The 26,968-nt window shown below is 39.8% G+C and overlaps 2 protein-coding genes across 5 annotated transcripts; one reads left to right on the top strand and one right to left on the bottom strand.

The window, feature by feature from the left end:
- The first annotated feature begins 799 nt into the window (after positions 1–799).
- On the top strand, positions 800–2,907 carry LOC143903904 (O-glucosyltransferase rumi homolog). The gene is made up of 6 exons (XM_077417972.1): positions 800–1,019; positions 1,164–1,335; positions 1,428–1,629; positions 1,776–2,054; positions 2,148–2,380; positions 2,478–2,907. Exons 1-6 carry the CDS (start codon positions 875–877, stop codon positions 2,671–2,673), a joined length of 1,227 nt encoding a protein of 408 aa, XP_077274098.1. The 5' UTR covers positions 800–874; the 3' UTR covers positions 2,674–2,907.
- LOC143903901 (matrix metalloproteinase-14-like) lies at positions 2,825–25,616 on the bottom strand. 4 transcript variants are annotated; one of them, XM_077417962.1, is made up of 10 exons: positions 24,662–25,616; positions 13,999–14,122; positions 12,488–12,595; positions 10,639–10,793; positions 10,230–10,532; positions 9,984–10,119; positions 9,751–9,887; positions 9,251–9,571; positions 8,926–9,007; positions 2,825–4,845 (listed from the first exon to the last, which is right to left on the bottom strand). In XM_077417962.1, the coding sequence occupies exons 1-10, from the start codon at positions 24,794–24,796 to the stop codon at positions 4,691–4,693; spliced, it is 1,656 nt and encodes a 551-aa protein (XP_077274088.1). In that variant the 5' UTR covers positions 24,797–25,616; the 3' UTR covers positions 2,825–4,690. The 4 variants fall into 4 exon arrangements, with proteins under 4 accessions (XP_077274088.1, XP_077274087.1, XP_077274089.1 ...); XM_077417961.1 differs by having other exon boundaries at positions 8,815–9,007; XM_077417963.1 differs by lacking the exon at positions 2,825–4,845 and adding an exon at positions 5,127–5,221 and having other exon boundaries at positions 8,815–9,007.
- Positions 25,617–26,968: the final 1,352 nt, after the last annotated feature.

Raw genomic sequence — 26,968 nt, forward strand, 5'->3', positions numbered from 1 at the left:
TAGAGTACTTTAGACTCTTTGATTTGGCTCCTTATGACGAGGGAAGCGGGAATAATCTTATTAATTACAATTGATTTATTTTCACAGAATCTCTCGATGTTCCGATAGTCGATAGTCGATAGACAGTGGCATAATAACTTAACCGAGAGGTAGGATAATCTCTTATAACTGGGTAATCATGCGAATGTGCATCCGATAAAGATTCATATCCGACTGAGAAGCGATGCGTAAAATGCATAAAATGCGTAAATCGCGTAAAACGTGCAGTAAAACCACAAGTAAAACGCATAAAACGCTTGACGCCTTGATCGCGCCTTCGCACCTGTTGCTTGTCTACTTTTTCGCGACAATAGCAGTGGAATACTCTCGAGTATCATATATAATCAAAAGTGGCATAAAAGACAAAACCATCAACTCGCCGTCATTTTTGCGTGGCATTGTTTTATATCGTACCGCGAACAACGGTGAACGCAAAGTCAGAAAATATGGAAAAAGAGGGATCTTATTCAATCTTATTCTTCGCGCAATTAAGTTTCCGTTTTCTCAGCACTGTTTGATTGTCTCTCGGTTGGAAGCAGTATAATTCACCTATATAAACATTCTTTTACAATTGTTATTATTTATGTAACGTACATATACCGACATCTATAGAGATTTGTAACGTGATCAACAATTGATATTTCTACATTATCTAACAGACGTGTGTGATTTTTACTTGCTTTCTTCGCGCATAGATATCGCTAGCTACAAAACCACCTTAACCTTACGCGAATGCAATGGCGAATGGCGAATGTTGTGTTCGTTGTTTGTCCTGGTTTGTCCATACGTAAGTACATACTTGGGACTTGGGACAATCAAATTGTGTTGACGCAGTATGTTGACCTTAATTTACATCATATTTTTGACAATTTTCGCCGGTCGCCTATGCGAAGAGCAATTTTGTTCGGTAGATAACGACGGAAGATTCTGTAAAGAAAATGAAAATATTGACCATCGAAGATCATCATTGTACGTGAAAGGTATCGTTTGCACAACCTTGGGTCAAAATTAACTGTGATAATTCTGGGACATATCTGGGATGTCAAGCGATTCCGTGATATGCGATATATACGATGTTATTTATTATAAAATCCTCAATATATTATCTGTTCCTATTCTCTTAGAAACAAATGAAAGATATGAGAAATATCTAGTGGCGATTCGAAATGCAGAGCAAAACCACGAGGAATGCGATAACGCGAAGCACGAATGCTTCAAAAGTGTCATCGCGCGAGATCTAAGGCCTTTTAGAGAGAAGGGCATAAGCGAAGAAATGATTGAAGCTGCCAGAACTAGGTATCTATCTCGCACCGGACTTAATATTATTATCCTTTGTCCTTTGTTTCCACTAAAATTCTTCTAAATTTAATGATAATCGAATCCCGCAGGGGTACATTTTACCAGATAATCAAAGGTAAATTGTACAGAGAGAAAGACTGTATGTTTCCAGCCAGATGCGCTGGAATTGAACATTTCTTATTAAAGATAGTTGGTAATTTGTCCGACATGGATTTAGTTATAAATACCAGAGATTATCCTCAGTCCAGCGAATATTTTGGAAATGCCATGCCTATTTTTTCATTTAGCAAGGTGAGGGACAATTTCGTTATCTACGTCTAAAACTTTTATTACAACTATGACATAACTGTGACGGGTGTATGTACATTTATCGACGCAGTTATGTTTTGCTTGTTGAATTTAATAAGAGCTGTGCAGCTTGCAAAATGTATTTATAGACACCGCAATATTATGATATTATGTATCCAGCATGGGCATTTTGGGAAGGTGGTCCAGCTATATCGTTGTATCCTCGTGGTCTTGGCAGATGGGATCAACATCGTAAATCGTTGAACAAGGCGAGTTTGGAAATTCCATGGGAAAAGAAAGAAAGTAGAGGATTCTTTCGGGGGTCAAGAACCAATTCGGAACGCGATAACTTGATTTTATTAAGTCGTAACAAACCTCGCTTAGTAGACGCTCGATATACTAAAAATCAAGCATGGAAATCTAATGAGGTATTGTCATATTTTTTTTCCGAATCGCTTTAGCGGATTCTACATGTATATTACGACGCGAATGTATGTAAGAAAATTTCAACTTTATTTTAGGATACTTTACACGCAACACCAGCATCGGAGGTATCTTTAGAATCGCATTGCACGTATAAATACTTATTCAATTTTCGAGGTGTGGCAGCTTCGTTTCGATACAAACATTTATTTTTATGCCGATCATTGGTCTTCCATGTCGGCGACGAGTGGATGGAATTTTATTACTATGCCATGAAACCGTGGATTCATTACATACCTGTTCCTAAAAATGCAGATCGAAAAGAGTTGGAGTAAGATAACTCGACATATAATCTTGCTACGTTGCTATCGACGTTTGCCTTTAATTGAACTATCGACTGATCTATTTTGTTTCGTTATATTTTTCAGGGATTTGATTGAATTTGCAAGGAACAATGACGATCTATCAAAGAAGATTGCTCATCGCGGAAGAGACTTTATATGGAATAATTTGCGAATGTCAGATGTTACGTATTTTTGGAAACAACTTCTTAAAAGTTATAGTAAACTTGTAGTGTACGAACCAGTATTAAAGAAAGATCTCATAAACATTAGAAAGGAATAGTGAATATAGTCGTGATAATTTTGTACGAACGTTAAATGAATCGCGCGATACTTCCTGGATAATACGTAACAAATCGGTACGTATTTCTGTGTGTGTGTGCGTGTGTGTAAGCAAAACACGCATATAGCGAATAATATGCATTGAAAAATGATTAAAATAAACATATGTATTTATTAATATTATTTGTATGACGATGAAAAATATAATACAATAGAGATTTTGTTCGAGGCACGACGCAATAGCGTGGCAAGTTTCAATATGAATTATCAATACCCTAATGTCAGTAGCAACGCAAAGAAAGGCACTGCACACGTAAATTTATGTATATTAGATGGTAATATTTAAGCTGTCTTAAACAACAACCAATCGTTTAACCAGTTAAAAACAAGATTGTGTAATAAAAAAGTTATTTTCGTGTTGTACAGAAATTCTTTTATTCAACGAATACTGATGAAAAGTACAAAGCCTTTCTTCTCGTACTCTGATAATACTTAAAGGCTAAGTATAATTTTTAACAATTAAGTACTGGTCAAACATTCGTATTATTAGACATTAAGATACTTTTTGAAATATAAGGAAATATATGAGCTACACAATTATTAGAGCTGTTTTAACATTTGTCAATATTGAACACAGGAATACTGAACGAAGATGGTTTTGACGTGTATAATCTTTCTTTTCTTACCAAAAAGATTGGTTTACGTTTTTGTGCTAAACACGTGTCAAAGTGCACTTTTATTTTGTATTATAAAATCTAGAAAAGAAAAAGGGGTACTTAATTCATAAGAACTGTATAGATGTATAAATTCTCATACATACAGCACCATTAATGTCAGAGATCAGTCTGACAATTTGCATACAGTTGTAATAATATAGTTATGTATAAAACTACAACAGGCTACCGTTGGAAGAAACCGCGAGAAAGAAATGTTTATATAAAACGACACGAGAATTCTCTTCAAACGTACACGATAATGAAAGCGAAATTAAACGTATGGTTTGAAGCGACGTCGACGTATAGAAAAAGTTGCGCTTGAACAGACCTGGCATTTACAATTCCTTTTGGAGTTGTATTAATTACAAAAATATTTTCTAAGGCACTTGCGCATTAGATAATCGTCACTTTAGTATAATCGCAACGCAGCATGATACTAGTACTAGATATATTTATATACATATAAATGGTTCGCGCATGCAAATGAAATTGAACAAAAAGACATTGAATAAAAATAATACACACGTAGGCTATAATTGCTTGGTGTTATATAGAATATAGTAGCATTTTTTACATCACGTAAGTATAGGAGAGTCGACAATATTCACATATAATACTTTCATTAATCAACAAATACATATTTTTTACTTACAATATTGTCAGTAAAGAATCCGATTATTGCTTTATTAATTATAAGTTGTCATGTCGCAATATCCTAATATCCTTTATACATTTCGCGATCTAATCGAACGGTCGGATCTCAAGGAATCGGTAAGTGCCTTTGACGTTTAAAGTTCTCTGCAAATGATGGACACGCGAATGAACAGGCAGTGTAAAACGTTACGTTACTGCGCGTGAAACATCATTCAAAGATAGCATAATGGTATCGTGCGCGCGTGTGTGTGTGTGCGCGCGCGCGCGCGTGTATGATACACGCACACGCGCATATAATATTTATATTTTTTTTTTTGCGCTTGCATTTATAAAAAATGTGTGCAAATTCAATACGTGCTACAGCCGCGCTGCGCTTTCGCTTCTCGCGCGAGCACGCGGCTCAACATCGGTTTAATCGCGACGAAAATATTGGTCGTCGAAAATTTCCTAGCTACCTATTTATTATAAATTATATAATTATCGGGAGCGCAGGCAGGTTCCTGAAGACGCCGCGCCGCGCCGCGCCGCGCCGCGCGTCAACGACAACGATTTTGATCGGCAGGATCTGCGTTCGAAGTTCGAAGCGGCCGATCACAGACACGTTCGCAGTAGAAAAGGAAAATCGATCGGGGCGACATGGATATGCCTTTACGTAGCCACGACGAACCTCGCGATGATCCCTGTCGCGATGCTGAGCAGAAGCTGCCACGTCCTTCCCGACGGATGTAACAAACTCGCGGATGCCCCAGAGTTTCCGTGATCGTGATCGTGATTCGATGATGTGACGAGCTCGTCGGTTCCTCCTGTCGAATTCAAATTGGAATCGTAGTGGCGCGTAATGTCGCGCGTCGCGCATGCGCACGCGCACACTCGAGAGCGCGAAACAGTTGAGGTGAAACGTGAACATGGCGCGGGCCGGGCCGCGAAGCGTCGCACGCCACAGAGATGTCACGTCGGCCGTTGGCCGTTTAGCCCTCGCTCTCGCCGCCGTTGCCGGTTGACGATTGACGATCGACGGTTGACGGTTGACGTTTGACGTTTGCCGGTTGCCGCTGTTTGGAACTTTATTTGCTTTTTCCGCGCGTAAATAATCGGGGTATTTGGCACGTGTATCGGTCGTGGGTCGCGCCGCTTTGACCGCTCACTTTTTCCCGAATTCGGGATGTACATTGTTGTCGTCTGGAAAAGGTGATTGCTCCCGGTTAATGCGGGTGGTGGATCATCTTATTGACTCACTGAGTGAGGTGAGTGAGCCTTCTCGTGTTTTCTTTTCTTTTCTATCTTTTGTAAGCAGACATCGTCGCGTTATTTGTCTGTACACAGCTCAGTATTTAGTGCTATATTCTCACATAAATGCGTAATCTTTATTTTGTATTTACTTATATTTGATATACTCTAAAAACACGTCTGAATTCTTTATACCGGACAGCCAAGTTATGCATATGTGTATATTGTATATCGTATAATTATGTATGTCGGTTCTGTACATCGCGGATAAAGAATTCGACGTTTAATTGATTTAAATATGGCTGCCTGATTTCGAACTGATTATGAAATTGAAATTTTTAACTATACTATATTCAATATTTTATTCGCAGGCGCTACGTCAATATTGAAGCCGACGATTGTTGCGAGGGCAAGCCATTTCAGCATTTATTCGGTAAGCACCAAATACACGAGAATGTCAACATATGAATTACTTATTATTGTAATGGTAAGTAATTAAGTGTGCGTGCGTGTGTGTGTTTGTGTGTGTGTGTGTATTTGTGTGTTAAAGATCCCCATGCTAGACAAAGTACAGAAGTAATGAGACCGCGAATCTTCATTAAATTAAATCTTACAAATTTAAGCTCTCTGTCTTCTATCTTCTATCTCGTGACCATTCTCGTTCGAAAGCAATTTGCGGGCCCATATTTAAAAAATCTGTGGCGCATCTCTCTCGGCAGCTAGTAAGACTATAACTATATAAAATTATATATTTATTTTGTACTATTTTTATTTTACTACCTATATTTACTTCGCCAAACAAATTTATATAACTGCATTAAAATCGAAACGTATAGTTAAAGTAAAAAGTATCTCACAAACACACACGTCAAACAAATATTTTGTTACTTCTCTCATAGATTCGTACGTGTCGTAAAAAAATAGAGCACGGAGAAAGAACACAGAGAGAAATAGGGAAACTTACAATTAGATTGAGTATTTAAGAGTCACAAAAGAGCGCTTTATTTTCTCATAAGATCCCATTAATTTGGATTATGGCCCGAAGAAACGTCAGAGGGAAAGATTTAGGGCTAGTTTCTAAATTATTAATTTTCAACGGGCACGACGAATACCTGAGATTAAGTACTTGTGCAGCGAGGCGTGCGTGTAAGGCCGGTATCGTAGTCAAATCTTATATTTGAGGTTGTCTGTTTATCTTTAGATGCTACTGCATCGTTTCATTGGCTACGGAGTATCTAAAGATGAACTTAAGACAATCTTATATATATATATATATATATATATAAAATCTGATTATGAATATCGGCCTAAAAGACTATTTGCGGGTAAAGATATCTTTTAATCTGGAAAACGAATGATAGGAAGAAAGGAACGAATAAATGTGTGTGTGTGAGTGAAAATCAGAGTTGGAAGGAACAAGGATTTCCCGTAAGACCGTAAGAGTCGACGTATTGTTAGAGAGAAGGAGCAAGTCGAAAACACGCTTTTATGCTAGATTAAGTTCCAAACAACGCAACTGCCAACGGCAGCAGTGACCAGTACGTGACTCATGCACCTCATCCCTGTTTCACGCTCGTGTGCAGGTGCACGCGTGTGCTCTCACGTGCATGGATTTTAGAACAAGTTGGTATGGTGCGTGTTGATTGATGAGACGTGTAATTTTGGTGTTATCTGCTATTATTTGACCTGTGGCATTTAAGTTATGATCGATGATGCAACATACGGAGAAAGATTCATGCTTTATACACACAAGTGATATTTTTTATCTACTAATAATAATAAAAGTCTCACACTCTGGGAAGGACGAAAATAGAGATAGAGTACGCGTGTAAGGAAACAAAAGAGGCAGCGAATAAATAGTACGCGAAACTAAAATCGTAATGTGCTAACGAATGAAAGCCGTCCGTGTGTAAGCGAAACAAGAACAAAAGAGAAAGAGTGAGAGAGAAAGAGAGAGAGAACGCGTTAAAAATGTCTCTTATTTCTATAGAATATATTTACTCGTGTCTTGTCAAACTGGATGCGGCGACGATGATATACTGCGACCTTTCGCGCGCGATCACCATTTAGTTTTCGAAGTCCGTCGGTATTCTCAGAAATCAAATACTTAGTGTTTTTATCCGTCGCCTGGCTAATAAATACTCTGGGCTTTAGCGTACACTCCGCACAGCAAAATTATCAACGGTATGTGAAATTATACCAATTAAAATTTTTTTTCGTAAATCTTTGTGATAAAGAATCGATGTAAGCCATGAAATGACGTTGACGAATTCAAAACAGAAAATCTTAGATTCGCGAATCTGTATTACGGGATGGGACGAGACTAAATAACGATTATATTATGATATGTGATTAAAATTATGGGCAATGTTAACAATTAACGAATGATAACGTTATGATGTATTATAATAAATTGAAGTTTTATGTGTTATAAAGCTAAATGTTAATTTAGTTTTATAAAACGCAAAACTATAATTAATCGATTAATTAAGTGATTATTTATATTTTTCAATTTCGAGTACGCTTGGTTAGCGATGGGAATAGGCATATAGAACAGTTGCCAACCAAAATAATGCCATTAATGTTTTTACGCGCGTAGACTAATCGTGCGAGCATTACTTTATTTTCCCATGTTTCACTTGCCTAATTTCGTAACTTCCGTGTAAATATATAGAGCTTGAATTATGATACGTTAGGTATGTTTAAAATACATTTCGTTGTCCAGCGAGCATAAGCGTTGCGTCACATCCGATTTTAGCGATCTGTGACTCGATAAAACGCACGAGATACAAAAGAGTCACTTCGAATTGTCATGCCCGTAATATCTCGGGACAACGTTACAACATTCTAATTCGAACCTACCAGTTTACTCTAACATAATATTGTATCTCAACTTTGTACTAGGTATTGAGAGAGAGAGAGAGAGAGGGGAGGGGGAGAGAGAGAGGAATTAAACCTGATTCCCCCCCCTTCTCTCTCTTTATTTTAAAGTATTGCGTGCACGTGTCTTTTTGCGCCTTTGATGTAGCCTTAGTATCGTAGTAGCCAGGTATACGAAACACCAAATTTTTTAATATCGCGTTTCCTGCCTGCCTCCGTACCAAGGGGATTCTTTGTTTCCACGTTGATTATTTTCAACGAATTGGAACGAACGAAGCAGACTACTAGGTATCCAATGTCGCGATTCTCCGGGGCATTAATTTGAAATGCGATTCATGAGGCTTCGCGGAAACTTATTCATCTCGTTGCTCTTGGAACATTCTTGTTACGTATGACGGTATATTAACGGCAATTGATAAGTACGGTAACAATAATTACGCTCAACGCACACGTCGATAAAAGACGAAGAATAAAATCTGTGATAAGGTATACGAACAGGTAACAGAGAAATATTAACTTTATGAATTGGTTGAAGAACCGAGAGCTATTCTTCGAGATATATCCATTTCAAGAGATATTCAATTTGAGATAAGCGCGGACTAGGTTGTCGCGGACAATGTTCAAGATTTTTCGAGGCGAGGCAGGATTCGATAAAGATTTTGTACCTGCGTCTAGAATGATGTCGCCAACGCTGTCAAGACTACCGTAATCGTCGCGTGTATCAGTATCAGCCACGTCCAGGTTACTGGCAAATGCGAATGGCCAGTGATCATTACCTAGTGTCCCTCTGTTAGCGGACTTGCACCCGAACCACCAGTACGCTGTCGATCTTGGGAAGGCGGGATTAGCGTCGTCCACCTGACAAATCCAAGAGATGATTTTTTTTCATATAATATGATATTTTTATAGAATCGTTCCGTAATTTGGAACGTAACACAGGACGGGAGAGAAAGAGAGCAAGAAGAGGCGCGCGCGCGCGTGTTATTACGTAAGCTCGATGTTATTTTCCAGCCGTTATTTATCGATCGAAATATATATTGCCATATGTAACGCTGCTAGAAGTAAAAGAAGAAATTAATTAAAAATCCAAATCGTACTTGCCTTGAACATTCGGTCGTTGAATCGATAGTAGGCGTTATCTTGGAAGAAGTACGTGTAGCCCTTGTAGGTCACTGCTGCGTTGACGTGATTCGGTATGCCTTCCCAATTTTGAATGAGCTTAGGATAGTTATTTCTCACCGGTGGCTTCGACGCTGGATCAAAGCGCCAGAATTTCGCGCCTTTGTAGAAGTAAATCTTGCCGTTTCCGGTCCATACGGTAGCCGCGTCGATGTTATCGGGAATACCGGTGAAACCATCGCTAATTTCCTTCGGATAGTCACCGTCTATGGTCGTATTAATATACCTCCAGTATTGCGTGCCCTGAGGCAAAATAATTGTAAATAGGGTTAGTTGTAGCGAATGAAATCTGCATATTGAATTACAATACATTGCAGCGATATATATAATACATATTTAGTATGGCGAAGAAAGATAAAACGAAATCAATTTTGGATCTCACTCATTGTCAGGGAAAGTTGTGGTCAGGTGAACACGGTTACCTTGAAGAAGTAAGTCTTGCCATTCCTGTATGTAAATGCAGCGTCTATGTTTGACGGAAGCTCCTTCCACGTGCTGCTAATACGTCTAGGATAGCCGCTGGCCACACCGTTGTCCGTTAATTTCCAGTAATGTTTTCCTGGAAATTTCACAGTAGTATATCAGCATTCTCGCCTCTTTGCTAGATAATCCAAACGCTAAACACTAATGAAAGATTACAACTCGTGGTACGTACCCTTGAACGCAATTATCTCGCCGTCTTTTGTGTTGAACATCGCGTCGACCTTGGGATCTTTACACAATTCAGGATCTTCTTCGGCAGGCGGCAAAGGTCGCGATCCTCGCGACGTGCTCTTCGTTCCATATAGAGCCTGAAATGAATTTCGTATATATCGCTATTCGAGAAGCACGCTACATCATCCATGCATCCACGCGAATATGTAACTCATAATAGGAGATTTCGGTCGTCTAACGGGCGTACCTGAATCGCGCTGACATCGTCCTGATCCAGGATAAAGTGTGGATCGTAGCCGCGGTAAAAAGGTGCCATTAGGGCACTCTTGACATCGCTGTGACTTAAGCCGAGCGAGTGCCCGAATTCATGAGCCGCGACTTGAAAGAGATTGGTACCGCGATAGCTTTTGATGGTCCATCGTTCAGCGTCGTCGAAGTGAGCATCACCACCGTACACGGGAAAATACGCGTGCGCCAAGGTGCCGCCAGGTCCGTCGAAAGGATCACCGTCGCCGTGCTCGCCTACCTCGAATCTGATTTCGATGTGAACCTAAACGCGAATTAATACACCTTTTCTTAGAAAATATTACCCGCGTCGAGTGATGACATGAGTAAGTGGATATATATAATGTATCTCGATTGTATGAGCCCCTTACATTTTCATGTCCTGTTTTGCGGGTAAATGTCAGATCAGTTTCACCGGACCAAACGCTGAATGCGTTCGCGATTTCTTTATCCACTTCCTGTTTGTTCAGACCAGTTGGATACTTGCTAATTTTGTACGTCAGGTTCTTCGTACGCCATCTAGATCCTACGGTAAAGCGTTTTAATATACGTACGTACTCAGGCGCGCGTGGAAAAGAGCGAGGGAATATTTGTCTTGTTTAAAAAATATTGCGATGCAGCCTCGTTCGCACGCACGCACAAGCTGTTTTTTTTCCGCGGCTGTTAACGTGTCCACGTAAGTCCGTTACGCATCAACGCAACGCGAGGATCTACGCTATAGGAATCCGGCTGCGATACGCGCGTCGCATGTTCCGATCTTCCGATATATTGTTATATTTAATTGTTCCCCGATCTCGCGAATCTACGTATTCACTGTTGCGTCGTCATTGTATCATGGCGCGTAAATTGTTTATTTACTCGTAAGGATGAAAAACGCGACTCGCGTGTTACGTGCTCATTACGGTTGCACAGCTACGATTTATGCAACAGTTGCGCGCATCTCGAGTAAGTACGACTCTTACGCAACGATCCATTCGATCCGTTTACTATATATATATATATATATATATATATATATATATATATATGCGAGATCCGAATGAGCAAAATGAGGGACTGTAACTGTGCAGCGTATAGTTATATTGGATTATCACCGGGTGTGTCGAATTTTGTGCGACTGACATTCCGTAGGATGCACGCATGGCCGAACTTAGCACCAAGAGTTCACTGAAACATGAAGCGCACGTGCTTGGGTTCAAAGTCACGGTTAGCCCGCGTGAAGCTGCGATCGCTTTATTATTCCGTCGATAGTCACGCGTAAGAATGTCTTTGGGCTTTTGCCCACTCTGTTTTTTATTTTTAATACAACGTGACCGAAAGGATTGAAAGGATTGACGTGGACGAGTCAACGAGCTTTTAAGTATCGAGCGTTTTTTAGCGAGACGCTTCATCGCATATAAATGTAAATATATATCTCGTCGGTTATAAATATACCTAATACCAAAGAAATATATATGTATGTACGCGCCCGTTACATGTGTATTTGAATACAAAATATTTTTAAGAATCGAAAGAGGATTTTGTCGATTCGTTAACCGTTAACCGATCGTCGATCTATTTATTTTGCGTTAGAATCATTAGATCTCGCAAAGTGAATTTATTACAGATGCGAAAATTGCGAATGCAACAGTTGATTCCAACGAATTCACGTGGCTGATTTAGAATGCATTTGGCACATCCGACAGACATGTTATCGCGATATAGATATAAATCCACGTGACTCGTTTAGGGTGACTGACTCCATATCAACGACTCTATATAATACCACGTAGTGGTAAACGCGCGGAATACGTTCATTATTCATTGTAAAATGACCAAAGACCCTGTAGGCCTTAAATAATTAATTTACGTATCTCTATACGCGTAACCTTTCATTCCTCTCGTTATTTCGTTATTTCGTAACGGCGCGGCTATTATTAATATATATAATAGCTAGCCTTTTCTGTTTTACGCGATAATGTATTTTATGTAGACTTTCCACGAGTTTCAATAGGGACGAGGTTTCGACGGTTCGCCGATGCGGATCGATTAGAATGATTAGATAATCGCGACCGCGCGATCGATCAAACGTAAAGTTGTGTCACGCTTCGCGCGATTACGTCTACACTCTCGATTGCATTAAACTGTCTTAAATTTGTCAATTACCGATTAGTCGCGCAAAGTGACGAAATCTATTGATCTTTTGATCGAGCTTTATAAATATCGACATGTTTTGCTCACCTTGAAGAGCGTATCTCTTCGATCTTCCATCGGCAGCTGGTCCAACTTTATCTTTAACACCGCATCTTGGTGTAGCCATAAGCTTAACGGTCTCTTCATTCAATTCACCTGAAATTAAAAAATATCGAGATAAATTTGAGGATTATTATTTATTCCCGTTGTTTATTCCCGTAGAACCGAGGCGATGAGACATGTTGCTCTTCACGAAAATCGATATCTTGCGTTTTGGCGCCTCCTAATCAGTCCTATCATCCTCTTCTGTGTATCGCGTGATAAAAATAATTAAATGCCCGCGGATTTTCTCGTATTATTGATTGTCAGGATATAAATGGAGATTGAAGAGCCTGTCGCGGAGAACGTCGTATTTTCGTGCTGGACACATTACGCATATATTTCTCGCACCCTGTGCACGTATTAATTTCTCATGCGTCATGTATATGCACAATATGCATGTATAGAGTTCGCGGGAATACTCGTGCATACGCGCTATCACTGGTTTCGCAGCGTGGTCACGCGACTCGAACGCGAAATTTACAGATCCATTTTCGTTGTACTTCTTTTTACTTATTTCAAGAGTTACATTTATTAGCATTGCAGCTATATAAACGCGTCAACACGGGCGCGGGCGGCGCGCGACGCGGCGACTAGTAGATTATGGCCGATAAACGCGCTTCATCTCGGATAATGCCGTCACCGATGGCCTACAATTTTACAGTTAGGTCACGCTTCCGTTCACCTTCGGTTTTTATTGGACTCCATTGGTTGTATTTCGCCCTGTCATGGACTCTCGTATAGCACCACTGTACCACTATAATATGTCTATAATGACCGACGAAGCTTGCTCGCGTTCACATTCTTCATCTTTTCCATGCCATTCCATCTCTTTGAAAAGTTTTATTCGGTCTGTATTATTAATCGCAGTTGCAAGGCAGATTTCTCATATGACGATATAAGTATTTCCCAAAATGATCGCTCGCAGAAGCGACGGGACCGTTGCACTCGCCAGTGATGACTCATTGCTTGAAGCGTCAGGTTGAGTTCGGTCGCGATGAGTTTCATCGAATCCTGAATCATCGCTGTTCATTATCATTAACGGTCTAAATCGACTGGAGAAAGAGGGGAAAGGCCCGTAACGGGGAACAGGGTTTTGTTATCGCCTCTCAGTCCTCAAGCAGTTTGACATGTACATAAAGAGACACGTATATATGTAAACTTGATAAAACTTGATATTTTTTCCTCTTTTCTTTTCTTTTCTTGAATCACACGAGGTGCACAAGCATGCAGCATCGAGTAAACGCATCTTCTCCGTAATTTTCCGCATGAATCACCAATACCAATGCGTCTGCTGAGATTCGATGATAGATAAAAAACTCAAGTACATCCTATACGTTATACATACGTGCTTGTGATATACGTGCGTACACGGTATATGTGGTATATAATAATAATACAAATACGTGTCAATGTTTAAGAATATATAAGTTTCGACAAGTAGATGTAATTTAACATACCTGTTATGTTAAGACCGGCAAACGCCTGGAATTCTTCGATCGCTGCCGTCAGCTTATCCTCGCTTAAAAAAGCACCACTTTCCGGATTTGTCGGCGGTAAATATCCGTATTGCGCCAGATAATTCTGTAATATTTAAATACGCTCTTTAACACACCTTTCTTGAATTCGTTAATGTAACAATGTATGTATATCTACGTAGGTATCGTTCAACTTTTCCCAGTATTTCGGCGATCAAAGTGTACGTATATCGATATTTTCTTCGCGGCGTTGACTCTCTCGAGTCTCGAGAAAAAGGTATATCATACTGTATCGCGCGAAATCGCGCAGGCAGAAATTAACGCATTTCGCAAAGAGTCGGCCTTTAAGTTCGGTGTCGGTGTAATATAACGTAACATTGTGACATTTTACGAGCTTCGTTTTTCGAAAGTGAATAACTAATAAAGATAGGAGGAACTTGGTTAATCCGCGTGTAAATTTGCCAACGCCTTCTTCGGGCTTATCGCTCTTCTTTCGATATCGTTTGCGTTGTACAATTGTAATTTCGATTATATGCAGGTGGGAGATCTCTGCGCGTGTTACAGCTGTATATCGTTAAATCGTCGTACATTGCAGTCATACACAGATCGCGTTGAAGCCTTCGGCGATTTTTGCCAATACACGCGTCGCTTATCGTTTCGCGCTTACAACGTGCGAATGCCAATCGTACGTGACATATTTCTAATCCACAAACTAAAATATTACCGATTTGATGTTACACGAGACGTGCTTTTTTCTCGCGAGAAGAAGCGCGTGTCGCAAGAATGATACGACCCGCACAAGATCGTCATTAGAGCCAATTTGGATGACGTTACGTTCGAAGTACAGATTACCTCCTTAAGAGAATGACTCATCTCTTCATATCGGGCACGGAAAGCGCTGTCGCTGCTTCTCTCGCGCGCGTTCTAGATTCGCGTAAAATAGCCATCTTGACGAGCACGCGCGTTTCTAATATGCTAGCCAGTAGGATAATACCGTTGCGTGTGTGGAGAGTTAGCCGATCGATTTGCTGTCGCGTGCATTCTTTTCGGAGCTACCTCCGTATTGATTTTGTTCTTACCCGCGCGGCGGCTCGCCGCCACACGAACGTACGCGTATTCCTAATCCGGCGCGTTTATACTTTATATCACGGAAAAACTCGAGATGTTTAGCATAAAGAAAGTATATTCGATAATTCGAATAATGTCAAATTTGAATAAAATGAGAGAGAAAGAGAGAGAGAGACGGGATATTGAAAGTTGACAACTATTTATATTTATAAGAGATGGTATCGAGGACTCGAGCAAAGACTCCGGCAATTTGTCGTAAATTACATTATATTATTGCGCAAAATAGTAAGTATATAAGTCGGATGTAAGTCACGCGAGAATTATCAAAGTACTCATCATGTTCCATGGATTTAGGCGGATTAGGCAACAAGCAAGCGCGGACTGAACGAGGAGACTGACCTAACCGACAGCGGGATTTACTGTTATTTAACGACACTTACGCACACTTATGTCCTCATTAATATTTTATGAATCGCACGACGAACGTCAAAATATCACGTATTCGTTGCTGAACCATGCAAAAGAAGACGGCGGACGATTTACATTTACTCATCTTTTTATATTCCATGTTATTTGCCTCGTGTATTGTTGAGAATATACTTATTTTATTGTATTTCATAATCACACACGCGGAGATTCTTTAAGGAAAGATAATATGACTTTCCGTGATTAATGCAAAATTACGATTTCTTCTTTCTTGCGTGACATTTACATACATGTACAGATTTAAAAATGAAACGATCGCACTTTGTTATTCTGTAAATCGGTTCGGCACAACAAGGTCATCTGTAGTATAATTGCGAAGTTATGGCGTGAATCATGCCGTTGCAGGGGGGGGGGGCCACATAAAGGGTATATTCATTCGGATGTTTTCGCAGTGGTAATCCGATGCATCCCTTGATAACGGTGCAAAGTTTCTGAGCGTAGCCTTGGGTCGCTGATTCATATTTTTTTAGGATAAAAATTAAACTTACACAAACATATTTTAAAATTAATAAAATAAAAAACTGTTTTTGTCGCGTTATAAATACAATAATCGTTATATCGCAGATTATAATTTTTTGATGTTTTTTTTTCTTTAACAAAATTCCGTTACCAAATTTTGCAGCGTAAGGGAATAACGCGCGCGCGCGCGCGCTGTGTATGTGTAACTATGGAATTTCCAGAACCATATCTCGTTGATAAGAACTTGCTTTCGTAAGACTGGGTGGTATCTTCAACAGGTTAAATATTAACATTTAATTTTGTGGCCATCACACTTTCTTCCGGTCGAATGAATGAGAATGAGTCAGTGCTCCTACGAATCACACAAGTTTCGTAATATGCTCTAGACGAGTCAGCTTCCGCAAAGGTTGAGATTTTTATGAATGAACGTAAGTGGAGTGCGTCCGTACCCACGCGCGCATGTGTCACGCGGGAATGGTTCCCTTTCTACTTCCCCCTCCCCTCTCTCTGCGCATATTATCCGTATGTGTGTGTATGCGTGCGTGTGTGTGTGTGTGTGTGTGTGTGTCTCTTTGCGTTCGTATACATATATATATTATACGTAGATATAGAATCTAGAATCAACGTGTACGCTGTACGGCTCTACGACGCGACTGAATCAGCCAAGTGGTTTTCCACGTATCCGCGCGATCATGACTTGATTCATTGTCAGCATTGCACGGCGCGGTAAAGGTAGAGGTAGAAGTAGAGGTATAGAGGTGTCGCTGGAATTCAAGGTCTAGTCTAATGGATGCTGATCATCGACCGGCGGGCATTGGCAGCGATTGTTTTCAATTAATTGCGAGTATGCTGGGTGAAGTACACTGAGATGATTAACACATCTATTGCCGCTAGCGCACGCGCGCGCGCTCGCAAAATATACGGATGTTAAAGATGGATGGGAATGGATACGCGCACCTTTATATGTATATATTGTATTTATATTTATTTTGTCAAATATTCAAATATTAATCGTTGCATTTTGAATAAATTGTAGCGGTTTGTTAACTAAACATAAGAGAGACACAATTATAGGCCTCTGGGGCACGGAAGGCATCGCGCGATGATTATCCGGATGTTCCTCGTGTAACCGGAAATGTACGCGCGGAAAGATGCACAATACATTGGTTGCAACTTGAAACCTTGGGTACAATTATATTTTATGACCGCGCGCATGAATCGCGTCAGAATGATCTGCTGAGTGCACAGAGTAGGTCTTTCCACAGCGTGTATCATTACACAAAAAGACGAACCGCCTACACGCGGAATTATCTAATCGTTTAATTTTATTTTGAGTTTTTCTCCTCTTTTTATACGCACGCGCGCGCACACAAGAGGAAACTTATAAGAATTTCCTTCGCGACGGAGAAAAAATGTATCTCTGAAAAATAATTATTCCGTCTGCGGACGCGATTGGCAGAAATTTATTATTTTCTCTTTCATTCCTTTCTAGTTATATCATCCCCATATCTTTCTTAAAATCGATTGAATATTCATCATTTAATTACGTCACCGAATGCTGTATGAGTTTTTTAAAATATCCTCGTGTCATTATCTGTGAATTAACACAACGAATTTGGTATGATAGAGAAATTCTTTATATCATCATATGCATTTCTCGTCGAGAAATCTCAGAAATCTCATGCTCGTAAAACTTGTAATTTTTGTACGTCGTTGCCGCCGTAATTATACAGCGGAACTCACGTTAGACACGAAATGTTTTATATCCGGATTACCTTGAATCCGTCGTTCAAGGTATGACGTAAATATCCACGATAATATTCTTTCAAAAGTACAGTCTACGCCAAAAGTGCTATGCATCTATACGTTTGTCATCGAAAACAATCGTGCTGCAATAATTCAATATATGGAGAAGAAATCCTTTATATCTCTCTTCTTCCGTATCCGTACATATACCTACTAAACCTCTTGGAGTGACGAACGGACTTATCGTACGTAATTATACTCACTCGTGTCATACGTGTGAAGTACAATGCTCGTTTCCATGACCTGAATTTTTGGTCTTTGAGATTTCGTGTTACCTGCAAACGTATCGTGATCACTGTCTTCTGCAGCAGATCGCAACGGTGCGACCTAATCTCTCCAAGCGGTATCTAATCTGAGACGTTGAAAAAATGCAGATAATCAAATTATAAGTCATTAATCTCTTAATAATTCTGTTATTTTTTTTTATATTTAAAATAGATTGAAAATTTTTATATACTTGATGCTGACGAAAATAGATAAAGGTAGTATCTAGGATCTAGGTCAACCGTCGATCGTAGAACTTGTATACGATTAGTAGATAGCAGGATACCGCAAAGGCCAAGTGTTTCATGCTAATGAAAACTCGAGCAACTCTATCTCAGCGGAACGTAATGTCTCTTCCGAATACTGACTGGTTAGAATCGACAAATTGCATTCGATCAATTTTATAATTGTTTTTCACGATTATCATTAATATTGTAATGAATATCGTCTTCGCAATGGTTATTAATTTTATCTCACGGTTTCGTTTTCGGAAGTCATCGCGCAACCTTGCTGTGTCCAGGGCTGAGAGAATTTAATACGTGCAGTATGAAATGCGTCTAAATAGTCGAGTCTGCGTGTACACGGTATTTTATCTTGTCGCGTTATCAACGATAACGACCTGGTTCACCGTCCATAAAAGTTTATTTTTTTTTCCTCGTCAGTTAAACGCAGATAACTTGTAATATATAAATTACACACAATTCTAACCCTTGTAATGATGTCTGTTTTGTGTGCGTGCGCATTTTGTCTATCCTTAAATTGCTCAAGCTCTGTTCCTAATTATCTCGCAAGTTATATCTTATTTCTTCATACAATAAGCGTGGAATGATGCAGATAAGATTTCTACTCGTCGAGTATACGTTCGATACTCGGTCGTCTAACGATGAAAGCATGAGTCTGATGGACAAAGAGATAATTTAAAAGGTTAACTTAGCACGTACCAGGCTAGTTTTGTCTCGCGACGTGACAAAATACAACGCGTCTTTTATTGCATTTGTAAGGGCATTATGAATTTGGCGCGAATGTGATACATACACCGTATGTATACATATCTTAATTCGACACATGTGCAGGATTTCCTGAACGTTCCAAATCTTTGAAAAAATTCCTATCTCTTGTATTATCTTCCCAATCAAATCTTCTATATATGTATATATATTAGGGTGGTCCTTATTTTTCGACTTTTAAATTTATTCTGCGGCACCCTTCAGAATGTTTCCAATTCGCAAAAAAATAATCCCTGCCAAAGCTCAGCTCGATCGGATGCGTGTCCCCGGATTTTTAAACACTTGAGTTCTCTTGTAACTGTTTATTAACATTGATTTTTAAAGCGTATTTCCCACAAAAATCGGCCTAAAGCACTTTTCTTTTTTTAACATGTGTGTCTTGCTTTTCTGCAATATTAAATCTGTCGAAAAAATCAGCTGTTTTTGCAGTTACGAAATGTTCAATATCTTTTTCTAGCACTTCAGGAATATTGTGTGGTTTTATAACTACGCGCTTAACACTTTTATTTGTCGATATTTTTTCTGGATTGATAGCTTCAATCATCTACTTTTTCGTATCTGCGGATACTTTTTGATCAAAGAACGCAAGCGCAACAGCTTCAGGACTTAAGTATAAATATTATTAGGTAACGTTAGCCACAAAAAATTGATTGTTTTTAATAAAAACATTAAATCTTTTATTTTCCGAATAATATATTAATTCTTGAGTGACTTTTTACGTACAATTCTTATGCCCTGGCAGACCACGCGCCGTTACTTTCGGACATAACGCAGTCTCAACCAAAGCCAGAACGATACAATCACACAATTAAATTGATATCAATTTAATTATATTAAATATACACAAGAAATTCTCGGAATAAACAAATATGCGAAAATTACGAGATGCATATAGGATAGGATAGGATACTGAGAATACAAAGGAAATGTTGCGAAAAATAACACCCCAGCCAGAATTCGAACTTGGACCTTCCTCATTTCGTGACGGGCGTCTCACCAATTCGACCACTGAGGCATGTGGTGATATTTATCGTAACATTAGTTAACAAGGAAGAACGTCTTTTACCGGCGACGTATATAAACACGGTCGTAATACACGGCCGTACAATCGCATACTTATTGTTAATGGAATAAACAGTTTAATTCAAGAGAATTCAAAATATTTAAAAATCCGGGGGCACGGGTTTCCGTTATCCGATCGAGCTGAGCTTTGGCAGGGATTATTTTTTGGCGAATTGAAAACATTCTGGAAAATGCCTCAAAAAAATTTAAAAAAAAATTTTTTTGTCGAGTAAATAAGGATCACCCTAATATATATGTATAAAATTCTCACGCGCGCGCGATAGCGAGTGGAGGTTCAATATATAAAACTTAAACGCAATTGTTACTTGTCCAACTTGTTCAGGTCTCTGAATCGAAAATTTCGTAACAATTTTCACATTGCGTATATTCGACGATGATAACATGAATGCAAAAAATATATATATCTAGATATAATTATGCACAAAGAGCAATTTTTTCTTTGACTGCCAAATACTGTCCGATTGTAAGATTTTCAAGTTTGTTGATTATAAAATAAAAGGAAAGAGCGCATAAAAAAAGTGTCGAGTAATCGCTCCGGCCTTGAAGAGGCCGACGTCTTTGTCGACGGCAAACGCCATCGGTATTCCACGTCCTTTGCTCTCGCGCGCGAACGTTGTTTGAATATAAAAGATAATTCTCCGAACATCCACCGATCCACCGATCTACCGCTGCTTTGTACGATATGCCTTTCAGTGTGTAACTTTACGGTAGTCTTTATTCTTTATAAAAGTGGCATAAGTCAAAACTCGAAGAACAAATATAAATGAGAGAAATTAACATAGAGAAAATACACGATTGACTATGTTATTTTTAGAAAATTAGAAAAAAACCGATACCGCTTTTACAACAAATGTATTCAGTCATTAAATTAACGCGTCAATTATCCTCATTGAACGATGTTGTAGTGATATTGCGAATCAAGTATAAATAATAATAATTATCGAAACGCGAGACACTTATCACCTCGTGATTTTATCTATTTGCTTTTTCGTCCCGTTGCATCGATAGGAAAGTAACTAATTTGATCGATTTGTGCGATTGCAGAATAATTTGGTATCTTTTTGATATTAGATATTAGTAGTAGATTGTAGAATATTATTACAATTTCGCTAATCCCGTAAGTTAAGCTTGCAAAATTCGATAATAATGTTTCATCTGTGAACATTGGCAAGACTAGGTAAGTGATGAAAGCGAGTGATTCATAAAAAAATGCTCTTAAAAATCGCTGATTCAACAGGCACGGAAGTAAAATAGTTCAGCTCGTGCAAGTAACGCGCGACTGAAGTCTATACGTCATATGAGTCATCGCGTTGCGGTGCAAATGACACGAATGCGAATTTTTCTTATTTTTTTTTTTACCGATAAGCCAATGTTTCGAGTTTCAACATCGCGTCAATGTCAATTGATGCTAATGCGTATAAGGCGTAGGCCGGTGCAGTTGTTAATTTTAGAATTGCGTTTTGCTTAAAAAAAAAAAAAAAAAAAAACCGCTCAGAGGGCTCGGGCGTTGTCTTACAAATGCGACCGAGACGCGTTCGTGATGTCGCGACAGTAATGTCAACGACGGTGACGCGGCAAGACGTTTAAAAGACGGATATTTAAGCGAATCCTTTCTAAAAAAAGGCATGTTAAATCGATACTCGCATCTCTCGAAGTCTTCTCGAAAGTCTCGACGTGCTTTGTTGGCTCTTTTCCGCGATGTTGATTGATTCTGTTGCTGCGCTAACTTCGTGAGCGGCTGTCATAGCATATTTTGACAGTTGTGTGTAATATTAAAGCTAAATAGCGCGCGCGAAGCGCGCGTCTGTGATGTCTAGTTAAGATTAAAAGTTAGGTAGGCATGATACAGGCTGCACCGGGAACAATTTTTAGAGTAACCGTTAGGAGCGTGCATTACATAACATAACAAACGACGCACGTGCGGATTCCACGTGTCGAGTTTATTACGTAAACTACACGGACGCGTTCGCGGAAATAGCAACAGCGGTTTCATCGAGAAATCAGACAGTCACTTTGACACGTGATGATTACATATTAGCGCGCGCGCGCGCGCGCACGCGCACGCCCGCGTTATTTATTCACACAAACGATTAATCTAAAAATATTTATTTATCTTCAACATATATGTATATAAATTTGACTGATAGTTTTGGCGCTCGATCGCTTCGTTAATGTATATAAGTACTTTCCGTTAGTTTTCGAATGAATTTTTTTCCGTCTCTACCTTCCTATATTTCTTTTAAAATGTATTATCTTATGATTTAAACCGATTATTCTCAATTATAAGGAGGAACGGTTCAAATTTTATCATCTACGACATTGACTGTCGAAGGCGCGTGTCTTATCGACAGGTATATATAGCCATCTCCGCGAGTGTGTCGGAATTGTCGGATGCATGGCGTCACTAATCGCATACTTGGATTTTTTGTCTTTCTCATCCACGTGTGCTCGACCCACTGCTAATCGCTAACATATCGTTCGTGCTTGAGAACAAACTCGGAACAAACAAGCGTGTTCCGACTTGTGCAAGAGCCGCATCTTTGCTTTGTTCATGCGTTGAAAGCTATCGAAACATCACGCCCGGCACCGGAGAGTCCACGCGGTACCTATTTGACGAAATTCATATTAAACTCGAGCCCAAGCGTTCGCGACACGATTGAAAATCCTGTTAGCTGTTAGTCCTGTTACCCCGCACAGTACAATACTCAACTTACAGATACGATGTTTTTGTCTATAACGACAATCTTTTGCTATCTGTATACCTACTCATTGTATACTCATTTTATGCCATGGCAGAAGGTTTCCCCCGAAGGGTTCAACGACATTAAAACCGCAAATGTAATTTCTCTCGGCAAATTAAGCGAAAATTATCTTTTTATCTTACATCCGATATAATCGGGAAGAAGAAATGTCAAAATACCGCTGGCTTAAAAGAGCGAATGATCGCTAGATCGAGCGCGACGATGAGAATATCTATGATCGGATCGTTACTATTCCGATGATGGCTGATGACGCCCGTGTTCAGACTATGAATCCGATGACGATCGCGGTGACAAAGGCCAACACACGCGATCTCTGTACAGTGTATTTCCGTGTTGAACATACATTATTTACAATTTCCTAGTATATTTTAACGAGAATTAAAATTTTAACGAGAGAAACGTACGCGCGTGATTCGGTGACTTGGCACCTTGCCCGAAAATTGGAGCGTCAGGTAGTCAGCGAAAAAATTAATTTTGCTAATCTCGTACCGTATTACCTTACGATTCTAGAAGCTTGAAACGATGGAAGCGACTGAATATAGATGAGAAAACGCTTTTGTTTCGAAAGTGTTAAGTTTTATTTATGATCGTGATAATTTTTGCAGACACGTGGCGATATATTTTTTTCTACTTAAATATGCATACTCACCAATACCACACAGTAATTACTGTTTGACATTGCAAATGACTTTTCTACGGTTGTGTAAACAAGCGTGCGATGACGCGTAGCGCAATAGTATAAATTATTTATTAAACATTCTTATAAAAGTTTTACGTATATAAGTTAAGGTCTTGGCTTTCCTTATTAATTATTCACGTGGACACACACACACACACACACACACACACACACACACACACACACACACACACACACACACACACACACACACACACACACACACACACACACACACACACACACACACACACACACACACACACACACACACGTCTTAATTAATTAAATTGAAAAATTAACCCGAATCTTTTTTTGTGATTTCAAAGTTTCAAATCGCAATTATTCGTCCAAGACAATTGTTGAATTGAGAATAAGTAAATGCAAGGGATCGCGCGCGCGCGTTTCTATCTGTTCAAGAACATCAGATAGCACAAAGTGATAGGCCGTGTGTTTACCTAAACCGATAATTAAGTTTGTTATTGCTAAATGTGTGTAATTTAAAATCTTAATACAGAACTTGCTCTATACTTATGCACATAGATGCACAGAGCTAGACTTTTTGCGTGACAATGTATAAACGAAAAACGAAAGGATCCTCCAAAATGCTCGATTCGTTTTAATATTAAATCGAGGATATTTGCACGGCGCAAAGACAGTTTGGGGTGGCCGATGTAATCGCACCTCGGAGTTTAGAGATAAACGTTTTTCCTTCCTGGAATGTTACTCGTACCATTCTAACGCGAATATACACGTACGCGCAATGCGATCTTGTATTACTCATATGTGACGCATCGTGAGGATTACATAGTTCCTTCCTTTCTTCCGAATATCGGCGCGCAAACTCGCTACATCGCGCGATCACAAATTGCTGCATGGTGTCATATAATTGTGCCAGCAGTGAACCGAGTGATAAAGTAACTTTATTTTCACAGTCGCGGTTGTGTGTATATATACGTGTGTTTCCGTGTGTATTTTATACATCTCTTTTCTTTTCGTATGTGAGAAAATAATTATTTTAATTTACTTACAGCGGCAGTGGTGTCGCTGATGACGACATTGGTCGGTGCCGCTTCCGTATCCGTGTACAAAACGAGGAACGCTATCACCGTCAGGTAGACGTCGACTCTTCGCTTTCGTGAAACAATCTCGATCCACCTCGTCATATTTTCGACCGACGCTGCTTTCGATCCAACTCGTGTCACCGTTAAGCTGAATTTCCGCTACGGGATGGATCAATGCAACTTTCTATACAGCGTCGCAGTGCTCGCCGCGCTTTTTTTTACAGTGCCCCCTCCCCCCCAGAAAAACACTGAATACACACGTTGCACGTGCTTTTCTAGGGTACACCCCGTGTCGTATCGTCGCCGTTGAGAATCGCAACGTCGAACGATGTCAGACGATGATAGATACTTTCAATTTCAATTATCTCCTCTTGTTCAGATAAATCGTCTCGCGTATACGAGTTATCGGGTTCTCGCGCGCGACGCGTTACTTCTTGCGTTATAATTTTGTTATTCGCGAAAGAAACGATATCTCTCGACTCTCGATAATCTCAACCGTTTCCACGTAGTTCCACTGTGTAGTTCTCGACAGAGTACCACTTGGCAGGGTGCGGTGGTCTTAAACGTGGTTGCCACAACACTATCGATCTCGTGGCGTTTTTCTCGCTGAATGATGGTTCGCCCCAGGGCTCTTTCGCTCTGTTGCTTCAAACGTGAACCTTCGCACTCCTCGCCTTACGTGCACCTCGTTCGATTTTCAGTCCGACAAAGACCTCCCTGTTCTTCCGTGATTTGCAGAGAGATTCGTTTCGATGAACTCGAAATCGAGGAACGAAGGAAGACAAAGATATAAAGAGAGAGATACGATACAACGGTTGGAGCGAGCAAGGATGGATCACGTAGGCTGGCGATCCACGTCAAAGGAGTGGAGAGCCGAACGGTGCAAAAACGCGCGGATACGCGGTGCCGCTCTCTATCCGGAGTCCACCGCTACTCTGAATCGTAATCAGTCTGCCACTGACTTTTATCGAGATCTCCCACCATAGCCGCGATGGCCACGGTCACCAATCGCGCACCACGGCTGACGGCTGACGGCGCTCCAACACGTGCAGGTATACATGTTGCAGGCGTTGCAGCTTGCAGCGCGCGCTGCTAGCAGCCTGCTGCTTTCGCGTGCGCGATAGTTAGTCAGATCGGGTGCAAAGGATAAAGTTTCGAGATAAAGTTACCAACTTCCCCGTGTTCCCTGATCTCAGAATAGCCCGAAATCATCCCTTACTTGCCATTTGACACACAAAACATTTCGTACGGTCGCATTTTTTCCATTTTTTTTCCGACTCAAGATGATGTTACGAAAGATCTTTGGCTCGCATTAATTACGTACCTCTCGCTGATGGACCCTTTAAAAACCTTGGATTAAATGATTGTGGTAAATATCGAGTCCCAATGACGTGTTTGCGAAAATGGGCAAGATACCTATGTACTGTATATATATGTACTGGTGCTATTACTCTTTTCCCATCTTTCCCTCGGTCACCAGGAGACAGCGAACCGATTCACCAAGTCGATGAATAATGGAGAGATATCTTGCACTCTGCATGATATTCCGATAGTATGTTTAAACATTAGGATCCTCTTTTCAATATCTATTGTGACGAAGGAAATTATATCCCGGGAGGTTGCGTGGGTAACTTTGTGACTCATTCGGGTTTTAGGCTACTCTCCATTCCCAAGAATTCCTTTCGGAATTTAGCAATGCCGACGACCGCAGACTCGATCCCAAGTCGGGATTGATGCATGAATTTCATATGTAGATGAACCGCCGCGCCGCGCGAGATTTTAAGTAATTTTTCAATGGCATGAAGAGACAAGAGTCTGCATTAGCTCTGACATTCGACGTTTATAATATTTTAAATTTTAAAATGTTTATTTAAATCTCTTTACGTATAAATTAATATGTATTATAGTAAGATTTCGCATTAATAGAAATGTCGGTAAAATTAATTGACAAACGGTGTCCACACATATTCGCCATAATTATATGTTTTTTTTTAGAAATGCTCTACTTATCAATCGAACAGCCTATCGTAACAGCAAAATACTTCCCTTCTTATTGTTGGTTATCCGTACCGGTAGGTATTACAAAGGATACTTATGTATATTAACTGAAACCGCGAGTCTCGTGGAGACAAAACTTGAATGCAAATGGCTCGCAACAGTACATCGAACGAATGAGTAAGCATCAGACTTTTTTGATGCGCACGATTGTCGCTCTGCATTTCATCTTTAAATGAATAAAGAGTTATCATTCTTTTTTCCTTCGATTCTTCTTTC

This window comes from Temnothorax americanus, unplaced genomic scaffold (genome assembly GCF_048541705.1).
Source record: "Temnothorax americanus isolate GAGA-0224 unplaced genomic scaffold, ASM4854170v1 Scaffold5, whole genome shotgun sequence".
Taxonomy (NCBI): Eukaryota; Metazoa; Arthropoda; class Insecta; order Hymenoptera; family Formicidae; genus Temnothorax; species Temnothorax americanus.